The sequence below is a fragment of the Syngnathoides biaculeatus genome, chromosome 7 (genome assembly GCF_019802595.1).
Source record: "Syngnathoides biaculeatus isolate LvHL_M chromosome 7, ASM1980259v1, whole genome shotgun sequence".
In the NCBI taxonomy this organism is placed as follows: Eukaryota; Metazoa; Chordata; class Actinopteri; order Syngnathiformes; family Syngnathidae; genus Syngnathoides; species Syngnathoides biaculeatus.
In genome coordinates this window covers 26,556,924-26,575,179 of record NC_084646.1, presented here as the reverse complement: position 1 = coordinate 26,575,179, position 18,256 = coordinate 26,556,924, and the positions used below count along the sequence as shown (strand labels likewise).

Sequence of the window (18,256 nt, the reverse complement as noted above, 5' to 3'; positions counted from 1 at the left end):
ACTTTCTCACTGTATTTTGCTCGGTATGAAATGCTAACAGAGAAAACAATACTTAAATGCAGTATTTATCATGTGCTATATTTTTGTAGGTTTTTCAAAATTTAAAGTTTTGTCTCTGAAAGAGCTAATTGATCTTTTGTCAGGGATTGTGATGTGGCACGGGTTTTGTTTGTCCTCCTGTGTCTCCTCTTTGTGCCCATCTGCTATTTGTCAGTATGTCTGTGTCTCCATCTGGTCTTCACCATTCTGCTTCTCCTTTATCAACCTATTTGCTCCCTCCAGCCACTCGTATCCTCTCCAAATGTACCTCATCTCCTTCCTCTGTTTGTTTTTGTCTTGGTCCGTGGACCTTTGTCATGTCATGTAACCCGTCGTCTTTAGAGGTGAGATGTACCTTCATGTTTATTTGTTAACTTTTTTTAATCAGTTGTTTTGGACTTTCCATAATGGTTTTTCGATCTTGGACTGGGCTACCCTTAAATACCTTTGACACATTACCCCTGGGCTGCTGCATTCCCTAAGCTTTGTATACTTCCTTGCACTTGGGTCCATCTGCCTTTTTGCCTGCACTACACTATAATGAAACTCTTCCTATTGCTCGAGAAGATACTGTTTTATGTCAGTCTGCAAAGATAACATTTAATTGGTACAGAGACATTTGGAAGTCTGATATTAGGGCCGGCTCATCAAGGCTGACACCCAGTGATGAACCAGTAAATGACTCTAATAAAGGCACATAGCTTTTGTCAAGATAGGTTAAACTGATTGACAATGTCTCTATGCAGTCATACTCAGCCATTTACCCTTTCACTGTTTGCCCCACTGGGAATGGTAAATCAGGCAATGTTTTTTTTTTTTTTTTTTTGTCCATCATAATTATCTTGACATAAACTAATTAACTTGACTTGACAAAAATAATGATTCTTTTGACCTTACATTTTCTTGCACAACCTTTATACTAAAAAAAATAGCACACAATGAGACTTGTGCAATTGTCAACAGATATTTTTGTAGACTGCCCAATAGCAACATGTTGTCTCAGTTTTTAAAGGCTCCATGCAGACCCATCCATCTTCTTCTGGTCCAGTATCTGGTCGTCAGTTCTGCAGCAAAAGCAGGGCAGTTAAGACTTCCCTCTCCACGACTATATCATTCAGCATTTCCAGGGGAAATCCTGCGTATTTCCAGGACAGACATGATATAAAGTGTTTTCCAAATATCCCGGCCCGAGACATGTGAACACCACCTCAGGGAATTGTTGAGGAGGCATCCTAACTAGATGCCTGAGCCACCTCATTTGGCTCCTCTCAGTGTGGAGGTGCAACGGCTCTACCCGGAGTTCTTACCGGCTAACCATGCTTCTTCCCCTGCAAATCTTGTGTTTGTGAAGTTCTTCTTTCAGTCACAACCCATAGGTCATGACTGTGAGTCAGGGTGGGAACATGGATTGACCAATAAATTGAGAGCTTTGCCTTTTGGTTCAGCTTCCTCTCCACCACAACAGACGAATGTAAAGTCTGCATCCACAAGGGACACAATCACATTGGCCAAGTCCACAAAGCACATCTAGACTGGATTGGGGGAACTCCTGCCCACCCTCAAGGACCCTGAGGCAAAGAGTACACAACCAGGATAAAAAACACATTGCTCTTTTTGAAACAAAAGTTGACTTCCCAATGGATGATACTGTGCAAAACCACCACCATCACCATTGGTTGGACCACACTCTCTGGTCCGTTTTCTTAAAGGGGGAAAACCCCTCCAGTCTACCACTCCTGAGGCATTGTCATCAATGGCCGCACAATGTTGCAGAAATATGCCAACCAAGAGATCCTGACAATATCCAGAGTATTCTAGAATTCTGGGAAGATTTGATGCACCGTTGAAGCCATGACACCAAGGAGTTTTTAATTCACCTTGGCAACCTAAACACCACAGAAAGGATCTCTTCTACTGCTCAATGCGAATGTGGTTTTAAGTGCTGGTTTTGTTCAGTTCAGAACGGTATGCATTAATTTTCTTCCATTCTTCACCATCTGAAACAATGCTAATATAAATGTGGTAGTTTGAACTCGCTGCAGTGGTACAATTCAGTACACCTCCACAGGGTGAAGCTACTGGTGATACGCTGCTATCATTAATTTAGATGGATGGGTAAAATGTTCGCGCATCTTATGTTTTACATTTTGTTTGGAATTAATTGAATAGCAGAAAATAAAGCCCATCACAAAATTATTGAAGATTACAATGGGATTTAAAACCATGCTTCTTGTGTACAGATAGTGACATAATACCACACTTTACACTGTCCTGTTCATCTTTGTTGAATTAATTGCTGTCCTGCTCGCACGATGTCACAATATTTACAAAACATAGCGAATGAAAGCTGATCAGAAGTTATCAATCCAGACTGTATCTTGATGAAATAAATTAAACATTGAAAATGTATATGATGGAGATTTGATTACCCCAAAACTTTCCTCTTGACGATGTTGTCTCCAATTGTGACCTGTGTCGCTAAACATCAAAAGGTAGGCCGTCAACCAGTCAGAACTGCCGTAGCGTCCCTGAGTGGCAACAGCCATGATTCGTGTCCTCCTCCCCAGGTCCACCTCCAGCCACTGGTAAATGTCTGAGATGAGAGGAGACCAACCACCAGCTCCTGCAATGAGAAAAATATTATTTCATACAGTAGTGAGTGTCTGAGGAAGTCCCTGTGACAGATCAACTGGCAACATTGTCAAATTCCGTTCGGAATTAATTCTGTACACTGCATATCTTAAACCAAAAATGCAGTACACAATAGAAAGAAACTGCTTCAGGAGGTTCACTAGGTGAAACTGACAAGGCATTGCCACTCATGTCAGGCTGCCATTCGATAGTTTTTAATTATACAGGTTAGGAGCAAAGAGCAAGGACACTTGAAATGTGCACTTTTTACAGACTAATAGTACCTTGTACACTGGAGCATTTTAGACTAAAATAGGGTGGGTGGGGGTTGCTCCAGTGTAACCATAAAATTTTAGCAAGAATGTGCTGATATATCCCACATGCAAAATTCCTCTGTGGCAGAATTCTCTGTTGTGTAATGCATGCTTTTATTTTTTTTTTATTTTTTTTTTTTTTTTTTTTTTTTTGGTACTGTGGCTTATGGCTTGTCTGTTGAGTACATCTTAACCACTAGAGTGGGTAATCAGACTCCCCGGTTCAATCCCGAGTTCCTCGTTAGGCTGTGCCAAAGGGTCCTCAAGCGAGATTTTCTATCAGTGTGCGATCTCTTGTTAAGCATGTTGAGTGCTTTTTAAAGTAGAAAATCCATAATAACATACCCGATGCACCAACACATTCCAACCGATGCAGCACAGTCCTTTGGCAACAGGGTGCTGCATCAACAAAGTCTAAGGGAAAAGTCCACACACTTATTCCTACCAGCTGCTATCACAATTTAGCATTGATTCAATACAGCTCCCAGTTGGTAAGTATCGTTTTATATATCATCTGTGTCACCCTGACCTGATTGTATGCCACTGTATTTCATTAAGTAAACTGGCAAGCATTAACTGGTTTGGTTGCACTAATTCCATATGCATACAATGGCTTTTTCTTACTAAACTTTTTTTTACTGTTAGTGTGATATTGTGAAATTGATAAAGTATTATTTTATCATATCTCGGGCTTTAGGTGAAAACAAACTACAAGCAAACTATTGTGCTCTTTCTTATTGTCTGGTGTGCTTTTAACACAAAGAGTTGTATAAATTACAAAGATGATATGTCATCATACAGTAATCGAGATAAACTCTGTTTTCACAGACCTACGTTGTCTACATTGAAGCAAATGACCACATTCGGAACAAATTAACATGCACAAGGACATTTTGGAAGACAGCAATTGGCTCAATATCAATGATGTTTATACCAAAGCCAGTGAGCCCGACAGTGCAACGGCCATCAATTCATCAATTGTGCCGCCTTGGCTGATTGTCAGCATGACGGGGGAGTAGGGAACTGGAAGAAATTTGCCTCTGGAAAAAAAGTGTCCAACTCGATATGCCCTAGGTGACGCCAGTCGGGTACGTTCCCCTGGAAGATAGTCAACAGGGGACTCTATCAATATGTTCCATGTGTGGTGAAATTTCACAAATGTCTGTTGAATCATTATCCTAGTTATTTCACAAATGTATTTTTTCGGCCGGCAGAATTTTTCTTAAATTATTAAACTGGACTCAGTTGGAACGCTAGTCAGTTGAAAAAAGATTGAGTCAGCTAACAGACACAGACTAAGTAGGGCATTAATCCTGAAACAACACTATTACGTGTTTGAGGTTTTATTATTTATATATATAATTTATTTTATTCAAACACATTGGATGAATAAATTTTTGATGGATTAAGCAGCATTGTTTTAACACAGCCGTAATATAACTCAATCTAATTGGACACTAGTGCATACGAACCAATTGCAAATTTAAACTTGTTGATTCTGTCTCATCATTTTGTGTACCTTTTTATTCAGAAACATTTGATTATGTACATAATAAGGATTGTTTACATATTTTTAATGTATTTTTCATTTGGACTCAAATGTTCACTGAGACATGGTTATTTTCTTATTCTTATTATTCTCATATACTTTATGTTCTCCCATCTTCAGTTAGTGATGCTAATATTGTAGCAGTCCAACAATATATATATATATATATATACACACACACACATCCATCCATTTACTTTGCCGCTTATCCTCACGAGGGTCACAGAGAGTGCTGGACCCTATCCCAGGTGTAAACGGACAGGAGGCAAGGTACACCCTGAACTGGTTGCCAGCCAATCGCAGGGCACATCGAGACAAACAACCACATTCACAATCACACCCAGGGGCAATTTAGAATGTGCAATTAATGTTGCACGTTTTTGGGATGTGGGAGTAAACTGGAGTTCCCGGAGAAAACCCACATAGGAACGGTGAGAACATGCAAACTCCACACAGACATGTCCAGGATTGAATCCAGGACCTCGGAACTGTGAGGCCAATGCTTCACCAGCTGAGCCACCATGCCGCAATAAATATATATAATTATGGGTGGCGCATCTGTAAAGCCTCGGCCTCACAGTTCTGAGTACTGGGGTTCAAATCCCAGCCCCGGCTGTCTGGAGTTTGCATGTTCTCCCTGTGCCTCTGTGGGTTTTCTCCTGGCACCCACCGAGGTCCTCCCACATCCCAAAAACATGCATTAATTGGAGACTAAATTGCCCCGAGGTGTGATTGTGAGTGTGACCCTTGTCCGTCTTCAAGTGCCCTGCGATTGGCCGGCAACCAGTTTAGAGTGTACCCTGCCTCCGGCCCAATGACAGCTGGGATAGGCTCCACCACTCCCCTGACCCTTGTGAGGATAAGTGGCTTGGAAAATGAATGGATGGTTGGATGTAATTTTGTTTTAAATTGTATCAGTTCTTACATAATGTCACAGACTCAAATAGTTCTGTAGTTGCATTTGCGCTGCATGTGCCCGTGCAAGGTTTAAAACCTTTAAAAATATTCCATTGCATTTTCTTTCTGTTGCAAACTAAATTGAGATTCATATGAAAGTAGGCGGAATTTTGTCTCTTGTTGAATTTTATCAGAAGAAAAGTCAGTCATGCTTTTCCTGCTCATTAGGGGAGCAGCTTAAGGCCACAGCTAATAAGTGGCTTAATAAATGACAAACGCACTGACAGCACAACAACAGAGAGCAGACACTCTTGACCTTTGCTTGTTACAGCTGAGTTAAAGAGGCACAATAGCAACATTAGACAAAGACAGCAACTTACAAAGACACCAAAATTAAGACTGCACGAGGCAGAATATTGCAATGAACATAACTGAATGTGTTTTACTGTATCTCACTACCATTTTCATTGTTTGATATATTTGCAGATTCAGAGCAAAAAATGGTGCTGAGTCAGTGCTTGCTCTTCCAAGATACGTACCAAAAGATTTTGCTGTACCAAAAATTTCCCAAATTCTATGATTTAAAAAAAAAAAAAAAAGATTGTGCTGGTGTGATCTACAAACAAAAAAAAAGTATGTTGGATGAAATGTATATTGTATAGGTAACGTACAACATTGCAATTATATTGTGTTGTGCAAGATTGGCTCATGGGGTGATGTGTACATGTACGTAAACATAATTGGTGCTGAGCTGTGTCACCAGCCCAGAATTTCAGCTCACTGATAGTTGTTTTCGCTCTCAAACTCAAGACATGATCACGACCCCCACCCCCTCCAAAAAAGGTAGATCGCAGGAGGTTGGCTGCTTGAAAAATAGATTTTGGGCCAAAAATGTTTGGAAAACCACTGTCCTAACCACTCACCACTATGCCAGGCATTGTTCCACAACAGGTAATTTACTGGCCCAAGTGACAGAAAAAGATATTCACATTATATTAAAATATGGGGGGGGACAGTGTCAACATAGGCGTTTGTAATGCTCCAGTGAGCGATAACTAGTGAAAGTTACATGTGCATTGTTATGAGAGAGCTTTATGACCTGAAAGTAACAAAGTACTGAATGCTTGTCCACTTCATCAACAGTAGTCTACTGTGGGGGGGTGGAGGTTGGGGGGGGGGTGGACGGTGGGATGGTGGTGGGTGGGGTGGGGGGCGGGACCTTGTGTAAGGCTGCACACAATTACTGTGGAATAATATATAGGGCGGCATGGTGGATCAGCTGGTAAAGCGTTGGCCTCGGCTTTGCCAGATCGTTGCCATCCATGCCTCGTTCCACCACTTCCTTGTTCCTGTTCCTGAATCCCGGTGTTTCAACCTCTGTCTGTCCTCCGATCAACCCCGTAAGCTTAACGTCCTTGATACTGCTGCTCTCTCTGACTGACCTCCTGGCTTACGACCTTGGAATGAATAAAGACCTTCCTTTAACTGCCTCCCTGCTTACCGAGTCGTGCATTTGGGTCCACACGAGAGTTCTGGTTATGCAGAATGATCCGGCCACGACATGGACTCAGCCGACTCATCAGCCATCCACCGCTCTCTGCAGATCCAGGGAATCCGCCTGGCCTTAAGAAACAAACATAACCCGCACATTGACTGGATCACCGGTCAAATCAGGGCATGGGGCGCTGATTGCAGTAAGACGTGTCCCAGGGCTTTACAAGAGAGGAAATTGCAGATCGCCCCGGTAGACTAACAGGAGTCGAAGTTCGTGCCGTCTTGTCATTGGAATCTTAAGGAAGTATTTTCGGAGGCAAAGGCCAAGTCCCTTCCGTCACATCGCCCCTACAATTGTGCTATCGAGTTGTTGCCCGGTACCTTACCCCCTCGAGGGAGCCTCTTTTCATTGACAGGACCGGAGCACTAAGCCATGAAGGAGTACGAGGAGGAGTCACTGACGGCGGGTCTCATCCGACCATCATCATCACCTGCTGGAGCGTGATTTTCTTTGTCAAGAAGAAGGACACCTCGTTAGAGCCCTGTATTGATCATCGGGGACTTAACATCACCATCAAGAACAGGTACCATGTTCCCCTAATCGCCACAGCATTCGAGTTGCTACAAGGGGCCTGGATCTTCATCAAGCTGGATCAACGGAATGCATACTATCTGGTACGCATCAGAGAGGGGGACATGTGGAAGACGGCCTTTAATACACAAACGGGCCACTATGAGTACCTGGTGATACCGTTTGGCCTGACTAATGCGCCAGCGGTTTTTCAGAAGTTTATTAATGATAGGTTTCCCCTCCACCCCCCCACCCCCCCACATGGTCGATGGAGGTCTGGTGTACTCGGTACGTCGGGTTCTATATTCCAGCTGTAGAGGGAAAGGGATCCAATGCCTGGTGGACTGGGAGGGTTATGGCCCAAAAGAACGTTCCTGGATCTCGTACGGTTTTATTGTGGATTCCAGTCTTCGAGACTTCCATGCATCCCACCCTGGGACTCCTGGGCAGGCTGTTAAAGGCGGGGGCGGGGGGAGTGCTGTCATGGTCTGGCCGGTCCCAGCCCTGGTGGTGCAGGTCCCCTAAACACCTAAGATGATTAGGTGGCGCACACCTGCGCCTCATCTGCTATAATGAACCCTAGTATACATACGACCCAGGGGATGTTCTGGCTTTGCCAGATCATTGCCATCCATGCCTCGTTCCAGCACTTCCTTGTTGCTGATTCTGAATCCCGGTGTATGGACCTCTGCCTGTCCTCCGACCAACCCCGTCAGATTAACGTCCTTGATACTGCTGCTCTCTCTGACTGACCTCCTGGCTTACAACCTTGGAACGAATAGACCTTTCTTTAACTGCCTCCCTGCTTACCAAGTTGTGCATTCGGGACCACACTAGAGTTCTGGTTATGACATGCATCTTCTCCCCGTTCCTGCATGGGTTTCCTCCAGGCGCTCCGGATTCCTCCCACATTCCAAAAAGATGCAACATTAATTGGAGACTCTAAATTGCCACTCGGTGTGATTGTGAGTGTGGCTGTTTGTCTCAATGTGCACTGCGATTGGCTGCCAACCAGTTCAGGGTGTACAGCTGCGATAGGCTCCAGCACTCCCTGCGACCCTCATGAGGATAAGCAGCAAAGAAAATGGATCGATGGATTAAAATATGGTGGCTGGACACAAACAAAATTCTAATTAAATCGACTAAATTTGTGATTCATTTCTGAATCAGTGAAATGACAATATTTGCTTTGTTGAAAAAACAGCCAACCCTTTTATCCCGAATAATCTGTATCGCTCCAAATGAGTTAAATTCTATAATGTTAACTCACCGCTTCTTTTTGGCTAAATTCTAATCGGCTGGCCACCACATTTCTGTGTTTGAGTGCAACTGTTTTATTTAATTACAGCCTCAAAGACCTAACCAGCAAAAAAAAAAAAAAAAAAAGGCGGGTGGCACAGTGGAGCATCTGGTTATATTGTTGTCCTCACAGTTCTGAGGATCGCGGTTCAAACCGCGGCCCCGCCTATGTGTAGTTTGCATGGTCTCCCCGTGCCTGTGTGGGTTTTCTATGGGCACTCTGGTTGTGTCCCGCATGCCAAAAACATTCAACATTAATTGGACACACTAAATTGTCCCTAGGTGTGATTGTGAGTGCGAATGTTGTCTGTCTCTACTTGGAGAAAACCCACACATGCACAGGGAGAACATGCAAACTCCACATGGGAGAGGCCAGATTTGAACCTGGCTCCTCAGAACTGTGAGGCTGACATGAATGTTTTATTTTCTCTATTAATTTTCATGCAATTGACTGGCAAAAAGCTCAAGGTTTGCCGCTAAAACCCAAAATCAAAAGGGATAAGATAGGCAGATTGAAAATTGCATTTTAAAAATCTGAAAACAATGAGACTGAAAAACTAGCATTCCATTAATTCTCAAGCCACAGTCGCCATGTAGCTTTTCTCTGTGCATTTTTTTTTATTGTTGAAATGATCTGCGACACAGATAGTGACTGACAGTATATGAAATGCCCAAAATATGTCACTCAATCAGGTATTGTTTAAAAAAAAAAAAATACAACATCAGTGGTTCCCTGTACCACAAAAACATTTCCTGACCTTTACAAATGATCGTCACAGAGGGAAGTCAAAAGTAATTTCGATCTGTTCCACTGGAGCATTAATGCAGCAATTATATCTGGGGTGACTGTGTTATCATAGTAATTAGCATAAGCTAAATGACCTCCTCACATGGGAAATGCTTGAGTCTCTGGACAAAGATTTGACTCAGCTTGGTTGATATAGGAATACTGTACGTGCAAGAGACAGCATTTCAGTTTTCTCCACTTTAATTTTCAAAATCTTGTAATCTTTACTTAAATACATGAAAAAAATCCAAAATACTTTTTCAAAGTAAGAATAAAAAGGAGTGCTCTCATTTCTGTTTACATTTTGGGTGAGATTGTACTGTACAGGGACTCCAATTTATGTTTCATCTTGAAATATATTTTTCTTGACAGAAATCCTGAAATTTTTGGACACACCTCGGATGAAAATGTTTACATACTGTAAATTATGTTTTTCATTGGATTCTGAATTCAACTCACCTTTATTCATAACGGACTTTCAAAACAAAACTGGACTAGTAACAATGTACTGTTCATACAAATTACTATACATGGAGAAATACATAAATATAATGAAATAATAAACCTTTTACAATTTGGTGGCACGGTGGGACAAATGATTAGAGGGTATGCCCCACAGTTCTGGAGACCGGGGTTCAACTTCTGGCCCCACCTGTGTGGAGTTTGCATGTTCTCTCTGCACCTCGGTGGGTTTTCTCTGGGCAATCTGGTTTCCTCCCGCATTCCAAAAATATGTCTGGTAGGTTAAATGAATACTCTAAATTTTGTGAATGTGACTACAAATGTTTTTTTTATGTGCCCTGTGATGGGCTGGCAACCAGTTCAGGGTGTACCCTGCCTCCTGCCTGATGACAGCTGGGATAGGCTCCAGCACAGCCTCCGACCCTCGTGAGTATAACGGCTCAGAAAATGGATGGATGGATGAAATCCAACCTTATCCTCAAGAGGGTTGCAGGAACGCTGGAGCCAATCCCAGCTGTCATCAGACAAGAGGCAGGGTACACTCAGAACTGGTTGCCAGCCAATCGCAGGGTACACAGACAACAGTCGCACTCACAATCACACTTTGGGGCAATTTAGCGAAACAGGAGTGCCCGGAGAAAACTCACACAAGCACAGAGAGAACACGCAAACTCCACACAGGTAGGGCCAGGATTTGGACCCTGGTCATCAGAACTCTGAGCCCAACACTCTTACAGCTATTCCACTGTGGCACCCGAATGGATTTTATCATTAAAATATACAAGAAGAGCCAGGTCGTTTCACAATGGCATTTGGCTTCCAGGAGGTCCAGAGAGCAACTCTCCCTCTAGTTCCTTCTGTGAAGCTGTTAGTAAACGAGAGCGGAACAGGATTGAGGTCACTTCTGACCAGTGTAAAGCACCAGGATGAGGAAATTGGAATCCTGTGGAATCTCTCACAGCTTGCCAGTCACTCGCAGTGGCCACAACACCACCAATTGAAGGTAAAATGTTCAGTTTGGATAGAATTGCTGCAATAGAAAGACTTGTGTTAATCTTTTCAAGCACCGCCATTGTACCTGAATAAAAACTTGCAGTCAGTTCTTGCTTTTGTGACAAACTAAACTAGACTCATTCTTCAGCATACACTCTCCTAAATGCTTATTCACGATACACCACAATTCTTTTCTATTCAGCTGTCACTCCAAAGGCGTGTCATTTTCAAATCCTACAAAAGTGTATTTAAAAAAAAGAAGAGGAAATGCTTTTGTACCAGTTATTCACAGAGTAGTATACTGTATGTCAAAACTGCAGCGTTTCCTCCAAAACAAATCAACAGTCATCTGTCCACCCCTCCGTACATCTATTCATCTTGTCTACACGCATACAAATGCAATTTTTCTGACTCCACGTGACCAAAAAGCGCCCTCAGACGGTGTGAATCCAGCACACTTGCCTTTGAAGTGTTGTTCTCTGTATCCTGGAGAGACAGAAATTCTTGCCCTTCCACAATCCACATCACAGAACAAAACAGTCAGGGAGAACAAGACAGGCAGGGGACATTGCCTTTTCAACAGCTCAATTTTCAGTCTGTATCAAGTGCAAGAAGCTTAAAATGACAAGGGGCAAAACTTATTGATGTTCTTGATCAAAACAATTTGCTGTTTCCCTGTACAGAGCCGAGAGTAGGGTTAACCACAGAACGGAATTGAACTCCAGCAAAGACCTTTTGCACATCTGTTGCAATTGGTTCAATACAGCTCCAGACCCTTTGGGTGACTGTGACAATATTTGATTATCATGAGAGGAAGACAAAGTTGGATGGCGGAAGTAGTGACCACATCCGACCCTTCTCCAGCAACTTCTCTACTGAAAATTCACAGCGAAATGCATTGAAAAAAGAAACATACACAAACATGAAAAAGTTTGCCGATCTCTTAGAAAAGTTCAGTTTAAAATTAGATTATCACTGTTGTTATTTTTTACATTATTAACTATGTTGAAACTGTATTTCTGATTAATTTATCTCGACTGAAAAAAAATGTGCTTTTCTTGGAAATAAAGGAAATGTTAAGTGAACAATTCTTTCAATGCAACTTCATAACAGTGTAGGTTTAGTTTCAAATCAGTGATGGTGTGAATGTGAGAATAAATGGTTGTCGGTCTCTATGTGCCAAATGAACCACTATTTAATATTTGTCAGGCACCAGCTTTCTGTAACAAATAAAATAATATGGGTGAAGAGTAACTATTCAGAGATGTGTGAAAAAGTGGAGAGACAGAAATATGAGAGTAACCTCATTCATTTGTCCGTGTAGATGTCGTCACGAAGCGGTGTTTTGCTAACTATGCCTCTGAGCAAAATTACTCCTATACTTGGATAAGACAGTATATTTAAACACAAAAATGGTGGTTATCACAATTAGATTGTCCATGAAAGGCAGGTACTGGGTTATAATCATTCATGTTGAATGACCCTGAGTTTAGAACATTTTGAATTCTGAACACCTTTAGAGTCACAAAACTAGAAATATATGATTATATAGTTACTTATGTTGTCTTCTCTTTTTTCTTTTGAATTTTTCTCTCTCAAATTTTGTTTTTCACAAGAAGTATCAACAATCGGTGTAAAGTAAAGAGGAACATGAGAAAAATTGAGCTAAGTACACCAGAAGTTAGGTAATATCAATGGACATTTGCTTTGTGTTGAATTTCAGACTGTGTTGTCATCGTTTTTACAATTCAAGCAGTAGAAAAATCAGTGGATAGATGTTAACAGAGGTCAACTTGCATTTCTACATCTGTAGGACTATTATCCCCTCCTTGAGCAGTCACCTTATCGTGGTGGAGGGGTTTGTGTGTCCGAATGATCCTAGGAGCTAAGTTATCTGGGGCTTCACGACCCTGGAAGGGTCACCCATGGCAAAAAGGTCCTGGGTTAGGGACCAGACAAAGCACGGCTCCATAAACTCCTCTGACAAAATTTCACTTGCCCGGATGCGGGTCACCGGGCCCCACCTCTGGAGCCAGGCCTGAAGGTGGGGCTCAATGCCGAGAGCGTATTGGCTGGGCATGCACCCATGGGGGTCAGCCAGGCACAGCCCGAAAGGGTAACGTGGGTCCCCCTTCTGATGGGTTCACTGCTGTGGGAAGAGCCATAGGGGTCAGGAGCAGTGCAAGCTGTGCAGTGGCCAAAGGCAGTGACCTTGAGAATATAATCCCCGGGTTCAAAAGATGGCTGGCCTGGGAATGCCTTGGGGTACCCCTGGAATAGCTAGATGAAGTAGCTGGGGAGAAGGAAGTCTGGGCTTCCCTTCTAAAGCTACTGCCCCCACGACCCGACCTCGGATAAGCGGTGGAAAATGCTCTCTCTGTGGCTGCATGGGGTTTCTCAAAGTATTCTGTTTTTCTCCCACATCCCGAATGCATGCATGGTTGGTTCATTGAAAACTCAAAATTGCCCGTACGTGTGAGCGGTTGTGCCCTGCAATTGGCAGGCGACCAGTTCAGGGTGTATCCTGCATCTGCTGCCACTGAGACTTGTATTGTACAACATTAAATCATTTAAAATATGATTCGCTCAGTGTGGTGAAAGAAAAACAATAATGAGCTCCATCACTGTGGAACCAATATCTTAAATCAGTTCACCCTTATGAAATGTCATTGTTGTGTGCAGTCAGCCAAATACATTCTTCCCACGGAATGACAAATTTAACAATGGATCATTGTAAATAGGTTCTTTTCAAACTAAAGTGACAAAGCGCCTCTTACTCAGGAAAGTTGGACTCAACTATTAATTAGTTTCATCACCTTTACCGCTCTCCTCTCACTCAGAATCCTGTTAGCACACTTTACTGCTGATTTTAGAAAATTGCAATTCTGGGTAATGACATCAAGGTTTAGAAAAAAATAAATAAATCACCAAGATTATCAAACCATTCTTCTAACAGAGTCAATAGCACTGCCAGGATGTTTTAAATACATTCATTAATAATGGGTCGATGTAATCACTTCCAGTTTTATAGGTTGAAGCATCAAATTGCTTGCTGTATACCGAAAAGAAACCTCATATTTATTGTGTTTGTTCACCCTGACTGTTCTCCGTGGATCGTTGCATTAGCTGATCGGTAGTCTCACCTTCTCTCCTGTTGACCTTTGCGTAGACCGGCCCATGGCTACCAGACATCTGTGAGGAGCTTTGGAATGATGAATGGGGCAGATTAGACACCAGTGGGCTGTCACAAACATCTGTTGACAAATAAAAAAAAAAAATTGGCAGGTGGGTTGAGGGGAATGCAACAATCATTCAAAAGTTGGGATTGTCACAAACCCAAGAGGGGAGGAAATATTGATTTGGGGGATGGGGGGGTTAAAAAAATTTGGGTTTTCGTGGTGATGTGGATGCAAACATGGAACCAAATGACGGACAGGACAACAAAAGTAGTCTTTAAATAAAAAACAAAAAAAAAGTCTATTTACAAAAATGCAAAAAAAAAGAAGGTATTTGATAGGTTAAAAAAATACAAAATTAACAAAGACCACAACTAAATATTCAAAGTATCAAAAGAAACAAGAAAAAATAATTACCAAAACAGACATGATGTGACAGACCCTCCTAAAGTGCATCCCAAAGATTGGGTTTAGGTCAAGGTTTCAAACTCCTGTCACACCAACTCATCCAAGCAATGGACTGAAATAATTTTGTCAGAATGTATAAAAGTACTTGAAGAACCCACTTTGTAGCAGTTTATTTGATTTTTGGGTTACAATCCCTATTGTAAGGCAAAATCACATTTGCCCAAAACAACAACTTGCAATAATTCGACATTAAAATTACAGCTTGAACATTCTATTCAAGGCAAACTAGTTTGTAATAAGAATAATTTCATCCATTGTATTGCCACAGCGTTTTATGAACTCAAACAATGCATTAGTTACCTCTACATTATTCCACAGTAATTGTGTGCCGCCTTATACAAAGTGCCCCCCGAGTAGACTTTTAATGTTTCCATTTGCTTTTTCAATTTTAAATGGGAAGCCTTTAACAAGCCCAAAATGGCTCTTGGATGAAGAGATTGAGGTCAATATACCAGCTATCCCTGTAGTGGGTTAATATAAAATTATATGAAATTTTACACTTTCTGATTTATGACTGATCGTCCATGATTAAAATCTTATCCCTGAAGAAATCCATTAAACTCTCTGGATAAGACTGGCCCCACCTTTTCAAAAGACTACAAAGTATTCATGCAACTTTTCAACTAAAGACACCACTCTGAATATTCTAATAGCAACGCATTTAGCATTTCCAGTGGAAAAGTCAGACGGAATCAGACTTTATGGTGGAAATATATTATAAACAGTGTTGGACAGTAACAAATTAAATGTAACCAGATGACATAATTTAATTACCAACTGTAAGTCATTGTAATCTTTATATTCCTGGGAGAAAGTACTTTATGTAATTAAATGACACTTGCTATTGTAATTAATTTAATCACATTTGCAAAATCGCTACAAAACTCGGATTGATCGAACAGTTGTTTTCTTGAGTGTGGTATCATTGGTGAAAATTTGTTCAAAAGAACAAATCTTTTGAGGGAATGGACTGAACTGAATTAGTTAATGAAATTCTTTAATCATGGCCACCGCCGTGAGACGAGCAGATCAGCTGGGACCAGAAACAGAACCGCCTTGGGGTTGTGTCACTCACTGCCGAATCTTTGGCGAATGACCAATGAGCAGCCAGCATGAGGAGCGCCGGTCAAATATAAAATCCCACATGTCGCAAAGTGCAGATGGGTTGACCGCACAGTGCAGATCATTGTCACTTTTATTGGTTTGTTGTTGTGTTATTGCTTTACTAGTTGCTATGGATTCATAAATCAAGATTCACAACAGGCAGCCACAGACTTGCACCACCACCTGCTGGTACTTCTACATAACCTTGACTTAATCACAAGCTTTTTTTACTCCACTTGTACAAAACACATTGTCAGAATGACACCAAGTAGGGGAAGGCGATTTATCCATTACTTATGCCAGATCTCATTAAAGCGTAAAGGATGGGGCAGGGACTTGTCAAATATCTAGCACATTCACAGCAAATTGATTTTATTCAAAAGTTTATGGTCCTGTGGAGCCGTAAAACACTTTGAAATGTTATAAATTCTGATGGGACACATTTGTTTTTTTGCATGAGAAACCCAAGCTTAAATCAAACCCGCATGCAGCGTATTTGGAACTGGCAATTGAGTGAAATTGTCTGCTGATTTAAATAGCCCCCTTCAACTTCAGCTATTTTAATAATAAGAACCCACATCTTATTTTTTCAGCCAAATGATGAAACACACAACTACACACTCAAAAGGAAAGCACTCATTATGACAATAAGGTGATACTCATGGTAATATTAGAGATGTAGACATGCTGTAGAAAACAGAATACATGAACCACAACTGTGGTAATTCCAACATCACATTGATTTTCCAATCAATGTGTTTTATGTAACAAATAGTTAAAACTGAAACTAAAATATCATTAGCATTTCAACAAGACCAAAATAATAACAGATCAGATGGATGAAAAAGAAGGCTGTATTTACAAGGTCATCAAAGTGACTTTTGGGCTTCTATTCGTTCATCCATTTTCTGGGCCACTTATCCTCATGAGGGTCGCGGGAGTGCTGTAGCCTATCCCAGCTATCTTCCAACAGGAGCCGGGATAAACCCTGAACTGGTTGCCAGCCAATTGCAGGGCACATAGAAACAACCATTTGCACTCACATCCACAGGAAATTTGGAGTTTTCAATTAACCTACCATGCATGTTTTTGGGATGTATGAGGAAACCAGAGGGGCTGGAGAAAACCTACGCAGGCATGGAGAGAAAAGGGAAACTCTATGTAACCAGTGCTTGGATTTGAATTTCAATCTTCAGAACTGTGAAGCAGAAGCTCTAACCAGTTACCGCACTGCTACCATTGGGCTTATGATCCATGTACTGTTCTCTTCATGTGTTTTACTTCCAAAGTGTTAACATGAATAAACAGCCAGCCAAACTCCTTTTCAAGAGCCAGGAAGTGAGCGTGCTTGCTCCTTTAATGACTTCTTACCAGGTCAAGTCGGATGACAATGAAAATGGAGTGAAAAGCCATTGCTTTCTGACGGATTCATGCACAGGAATAAGATGATTTCAACGTGCTACATCTTTCAACTGTTGACATGCTTTTTTTTACCGTTTTGTTCAGCGCTTCCTACTTCCTGTATTCTATAGTTTCAAAATAAAAGCTCAGCAATGGACTCTCAAAATTAACAACACAAACAGATCTTTTCTAATAAAATCGATCTTCTTAACATATTAAACACTTGGGGCAGAACACTCCCCGTCTGGCACGAATGCCACTAAAGCATCTGTACTTTAACTTTGATTTTCTTTTGCCAGGAGCAAGACAAGATCAGAGATAGGCCTCAAGAAAGTCTTTATTTTGTCTTGCGACGTCCTGACTTCAATTTTGCGGACCTGTCCATCACTGCTTGGGAAGGTGGAGACGACAAGCCTCATCGGCCACTCGTTGCGATGTGTCTGGCTCTGCTTCAGCAGCACTAGGTCTCCAACCTGCAGGTTACGACGTGGTGTGTGCCATTTGCGTCTTGGCTGAAGGCTGTGGAGATATTCATCCCTCGATCGAGACCAGAATTCGTTTGTCAATGCTTGCACTTGTTTCCACTGACACTTGAAGAGATCCTTTTCATTGAAGCCTCCACGTGGAGCAGGTATCCCCGGTTTTTGGGTCAAGAGCATAGCAGGGGTCAACATCATTGGAGAAGTGGGATCAGAAGAGACAGGGATCAAAGGCCTTGCGTTGATGATAGCAGATACCTCTGCCAAGAGTGTGCAAAGCAAAGCAAAGCAAAGGGATTGAATTCCCAGGTACAACCATTCTCGTGGAGGAACTTAAGAGTGGAGGCTTGACCTGGATCAGCTTTTTCCATACACAGCTCAGAGCTGGCTCCCACAAAGTTCGTGCCTCTGTCCGATCTCAGCTGCTTAGCTGGCCCTCTTAAGGCGAAGAACCTTCGCAGGGCATTGATACAACTGGTTGTATCCATGGACTCTATAACTTCCACATGTACAGCCCTGGTGCTCATACATGTAAAAAGTATAGCCCATCGCTTACTTTGAGCCATTCCGCCTATTGTGCGTCGACTGATCA

At 41.9% G+C, this 18,256-nt stretch overlaps 1 protein-coding gene across 4 annotated transcripts in view; it reads right to left on the bottom strand.

Annotated features, from left to right (window-relative positions):
* The window catches only part of LOC133503035 (contactin-associated protein-like 4), a 104,898-nt gene extending 87,613 nt beyond the window's left edge, over positions 1 to 17,285 (bottom strand). Inside the window, exons 1-4 of one of the 4 annotated variants that reach the window (XR_009795606.1) lie at positions 17,156 to 17,273; positions 16,863 to 16,911; positions 14,180 to 14,290; positions 2,469 to 2,662 (exon numbers count right to left, since the gene is read on the bottom strand). Coding sequence is in view for 3 of the 4 variants with exons in the window: in XM_061824142.1 (XP_061680126.1) it covers positions 2,469 to 2,662; positions 14,180 to 14,290; positions 16,863 to 16,911; positions 17,156 to 17,197 (396 nt within the window). In the remaining variant the exon portion in view is untranslated. Of the gene's footprint in view, positions 1 to 2,468; positions 2,663 to 14,179; positions 14,291 to 16,862; positions 16,912 to 17,155 lie in introns of all 4 variants that reach the window. The other 3 variants (XM_061824142.1, XM_061824141.1, XM_061824143.1) reach the window with 3 other exon arrangements.
* Between the last annotated feature and the right edge of the window lie 971 nt (positions 17,286 to 18,256).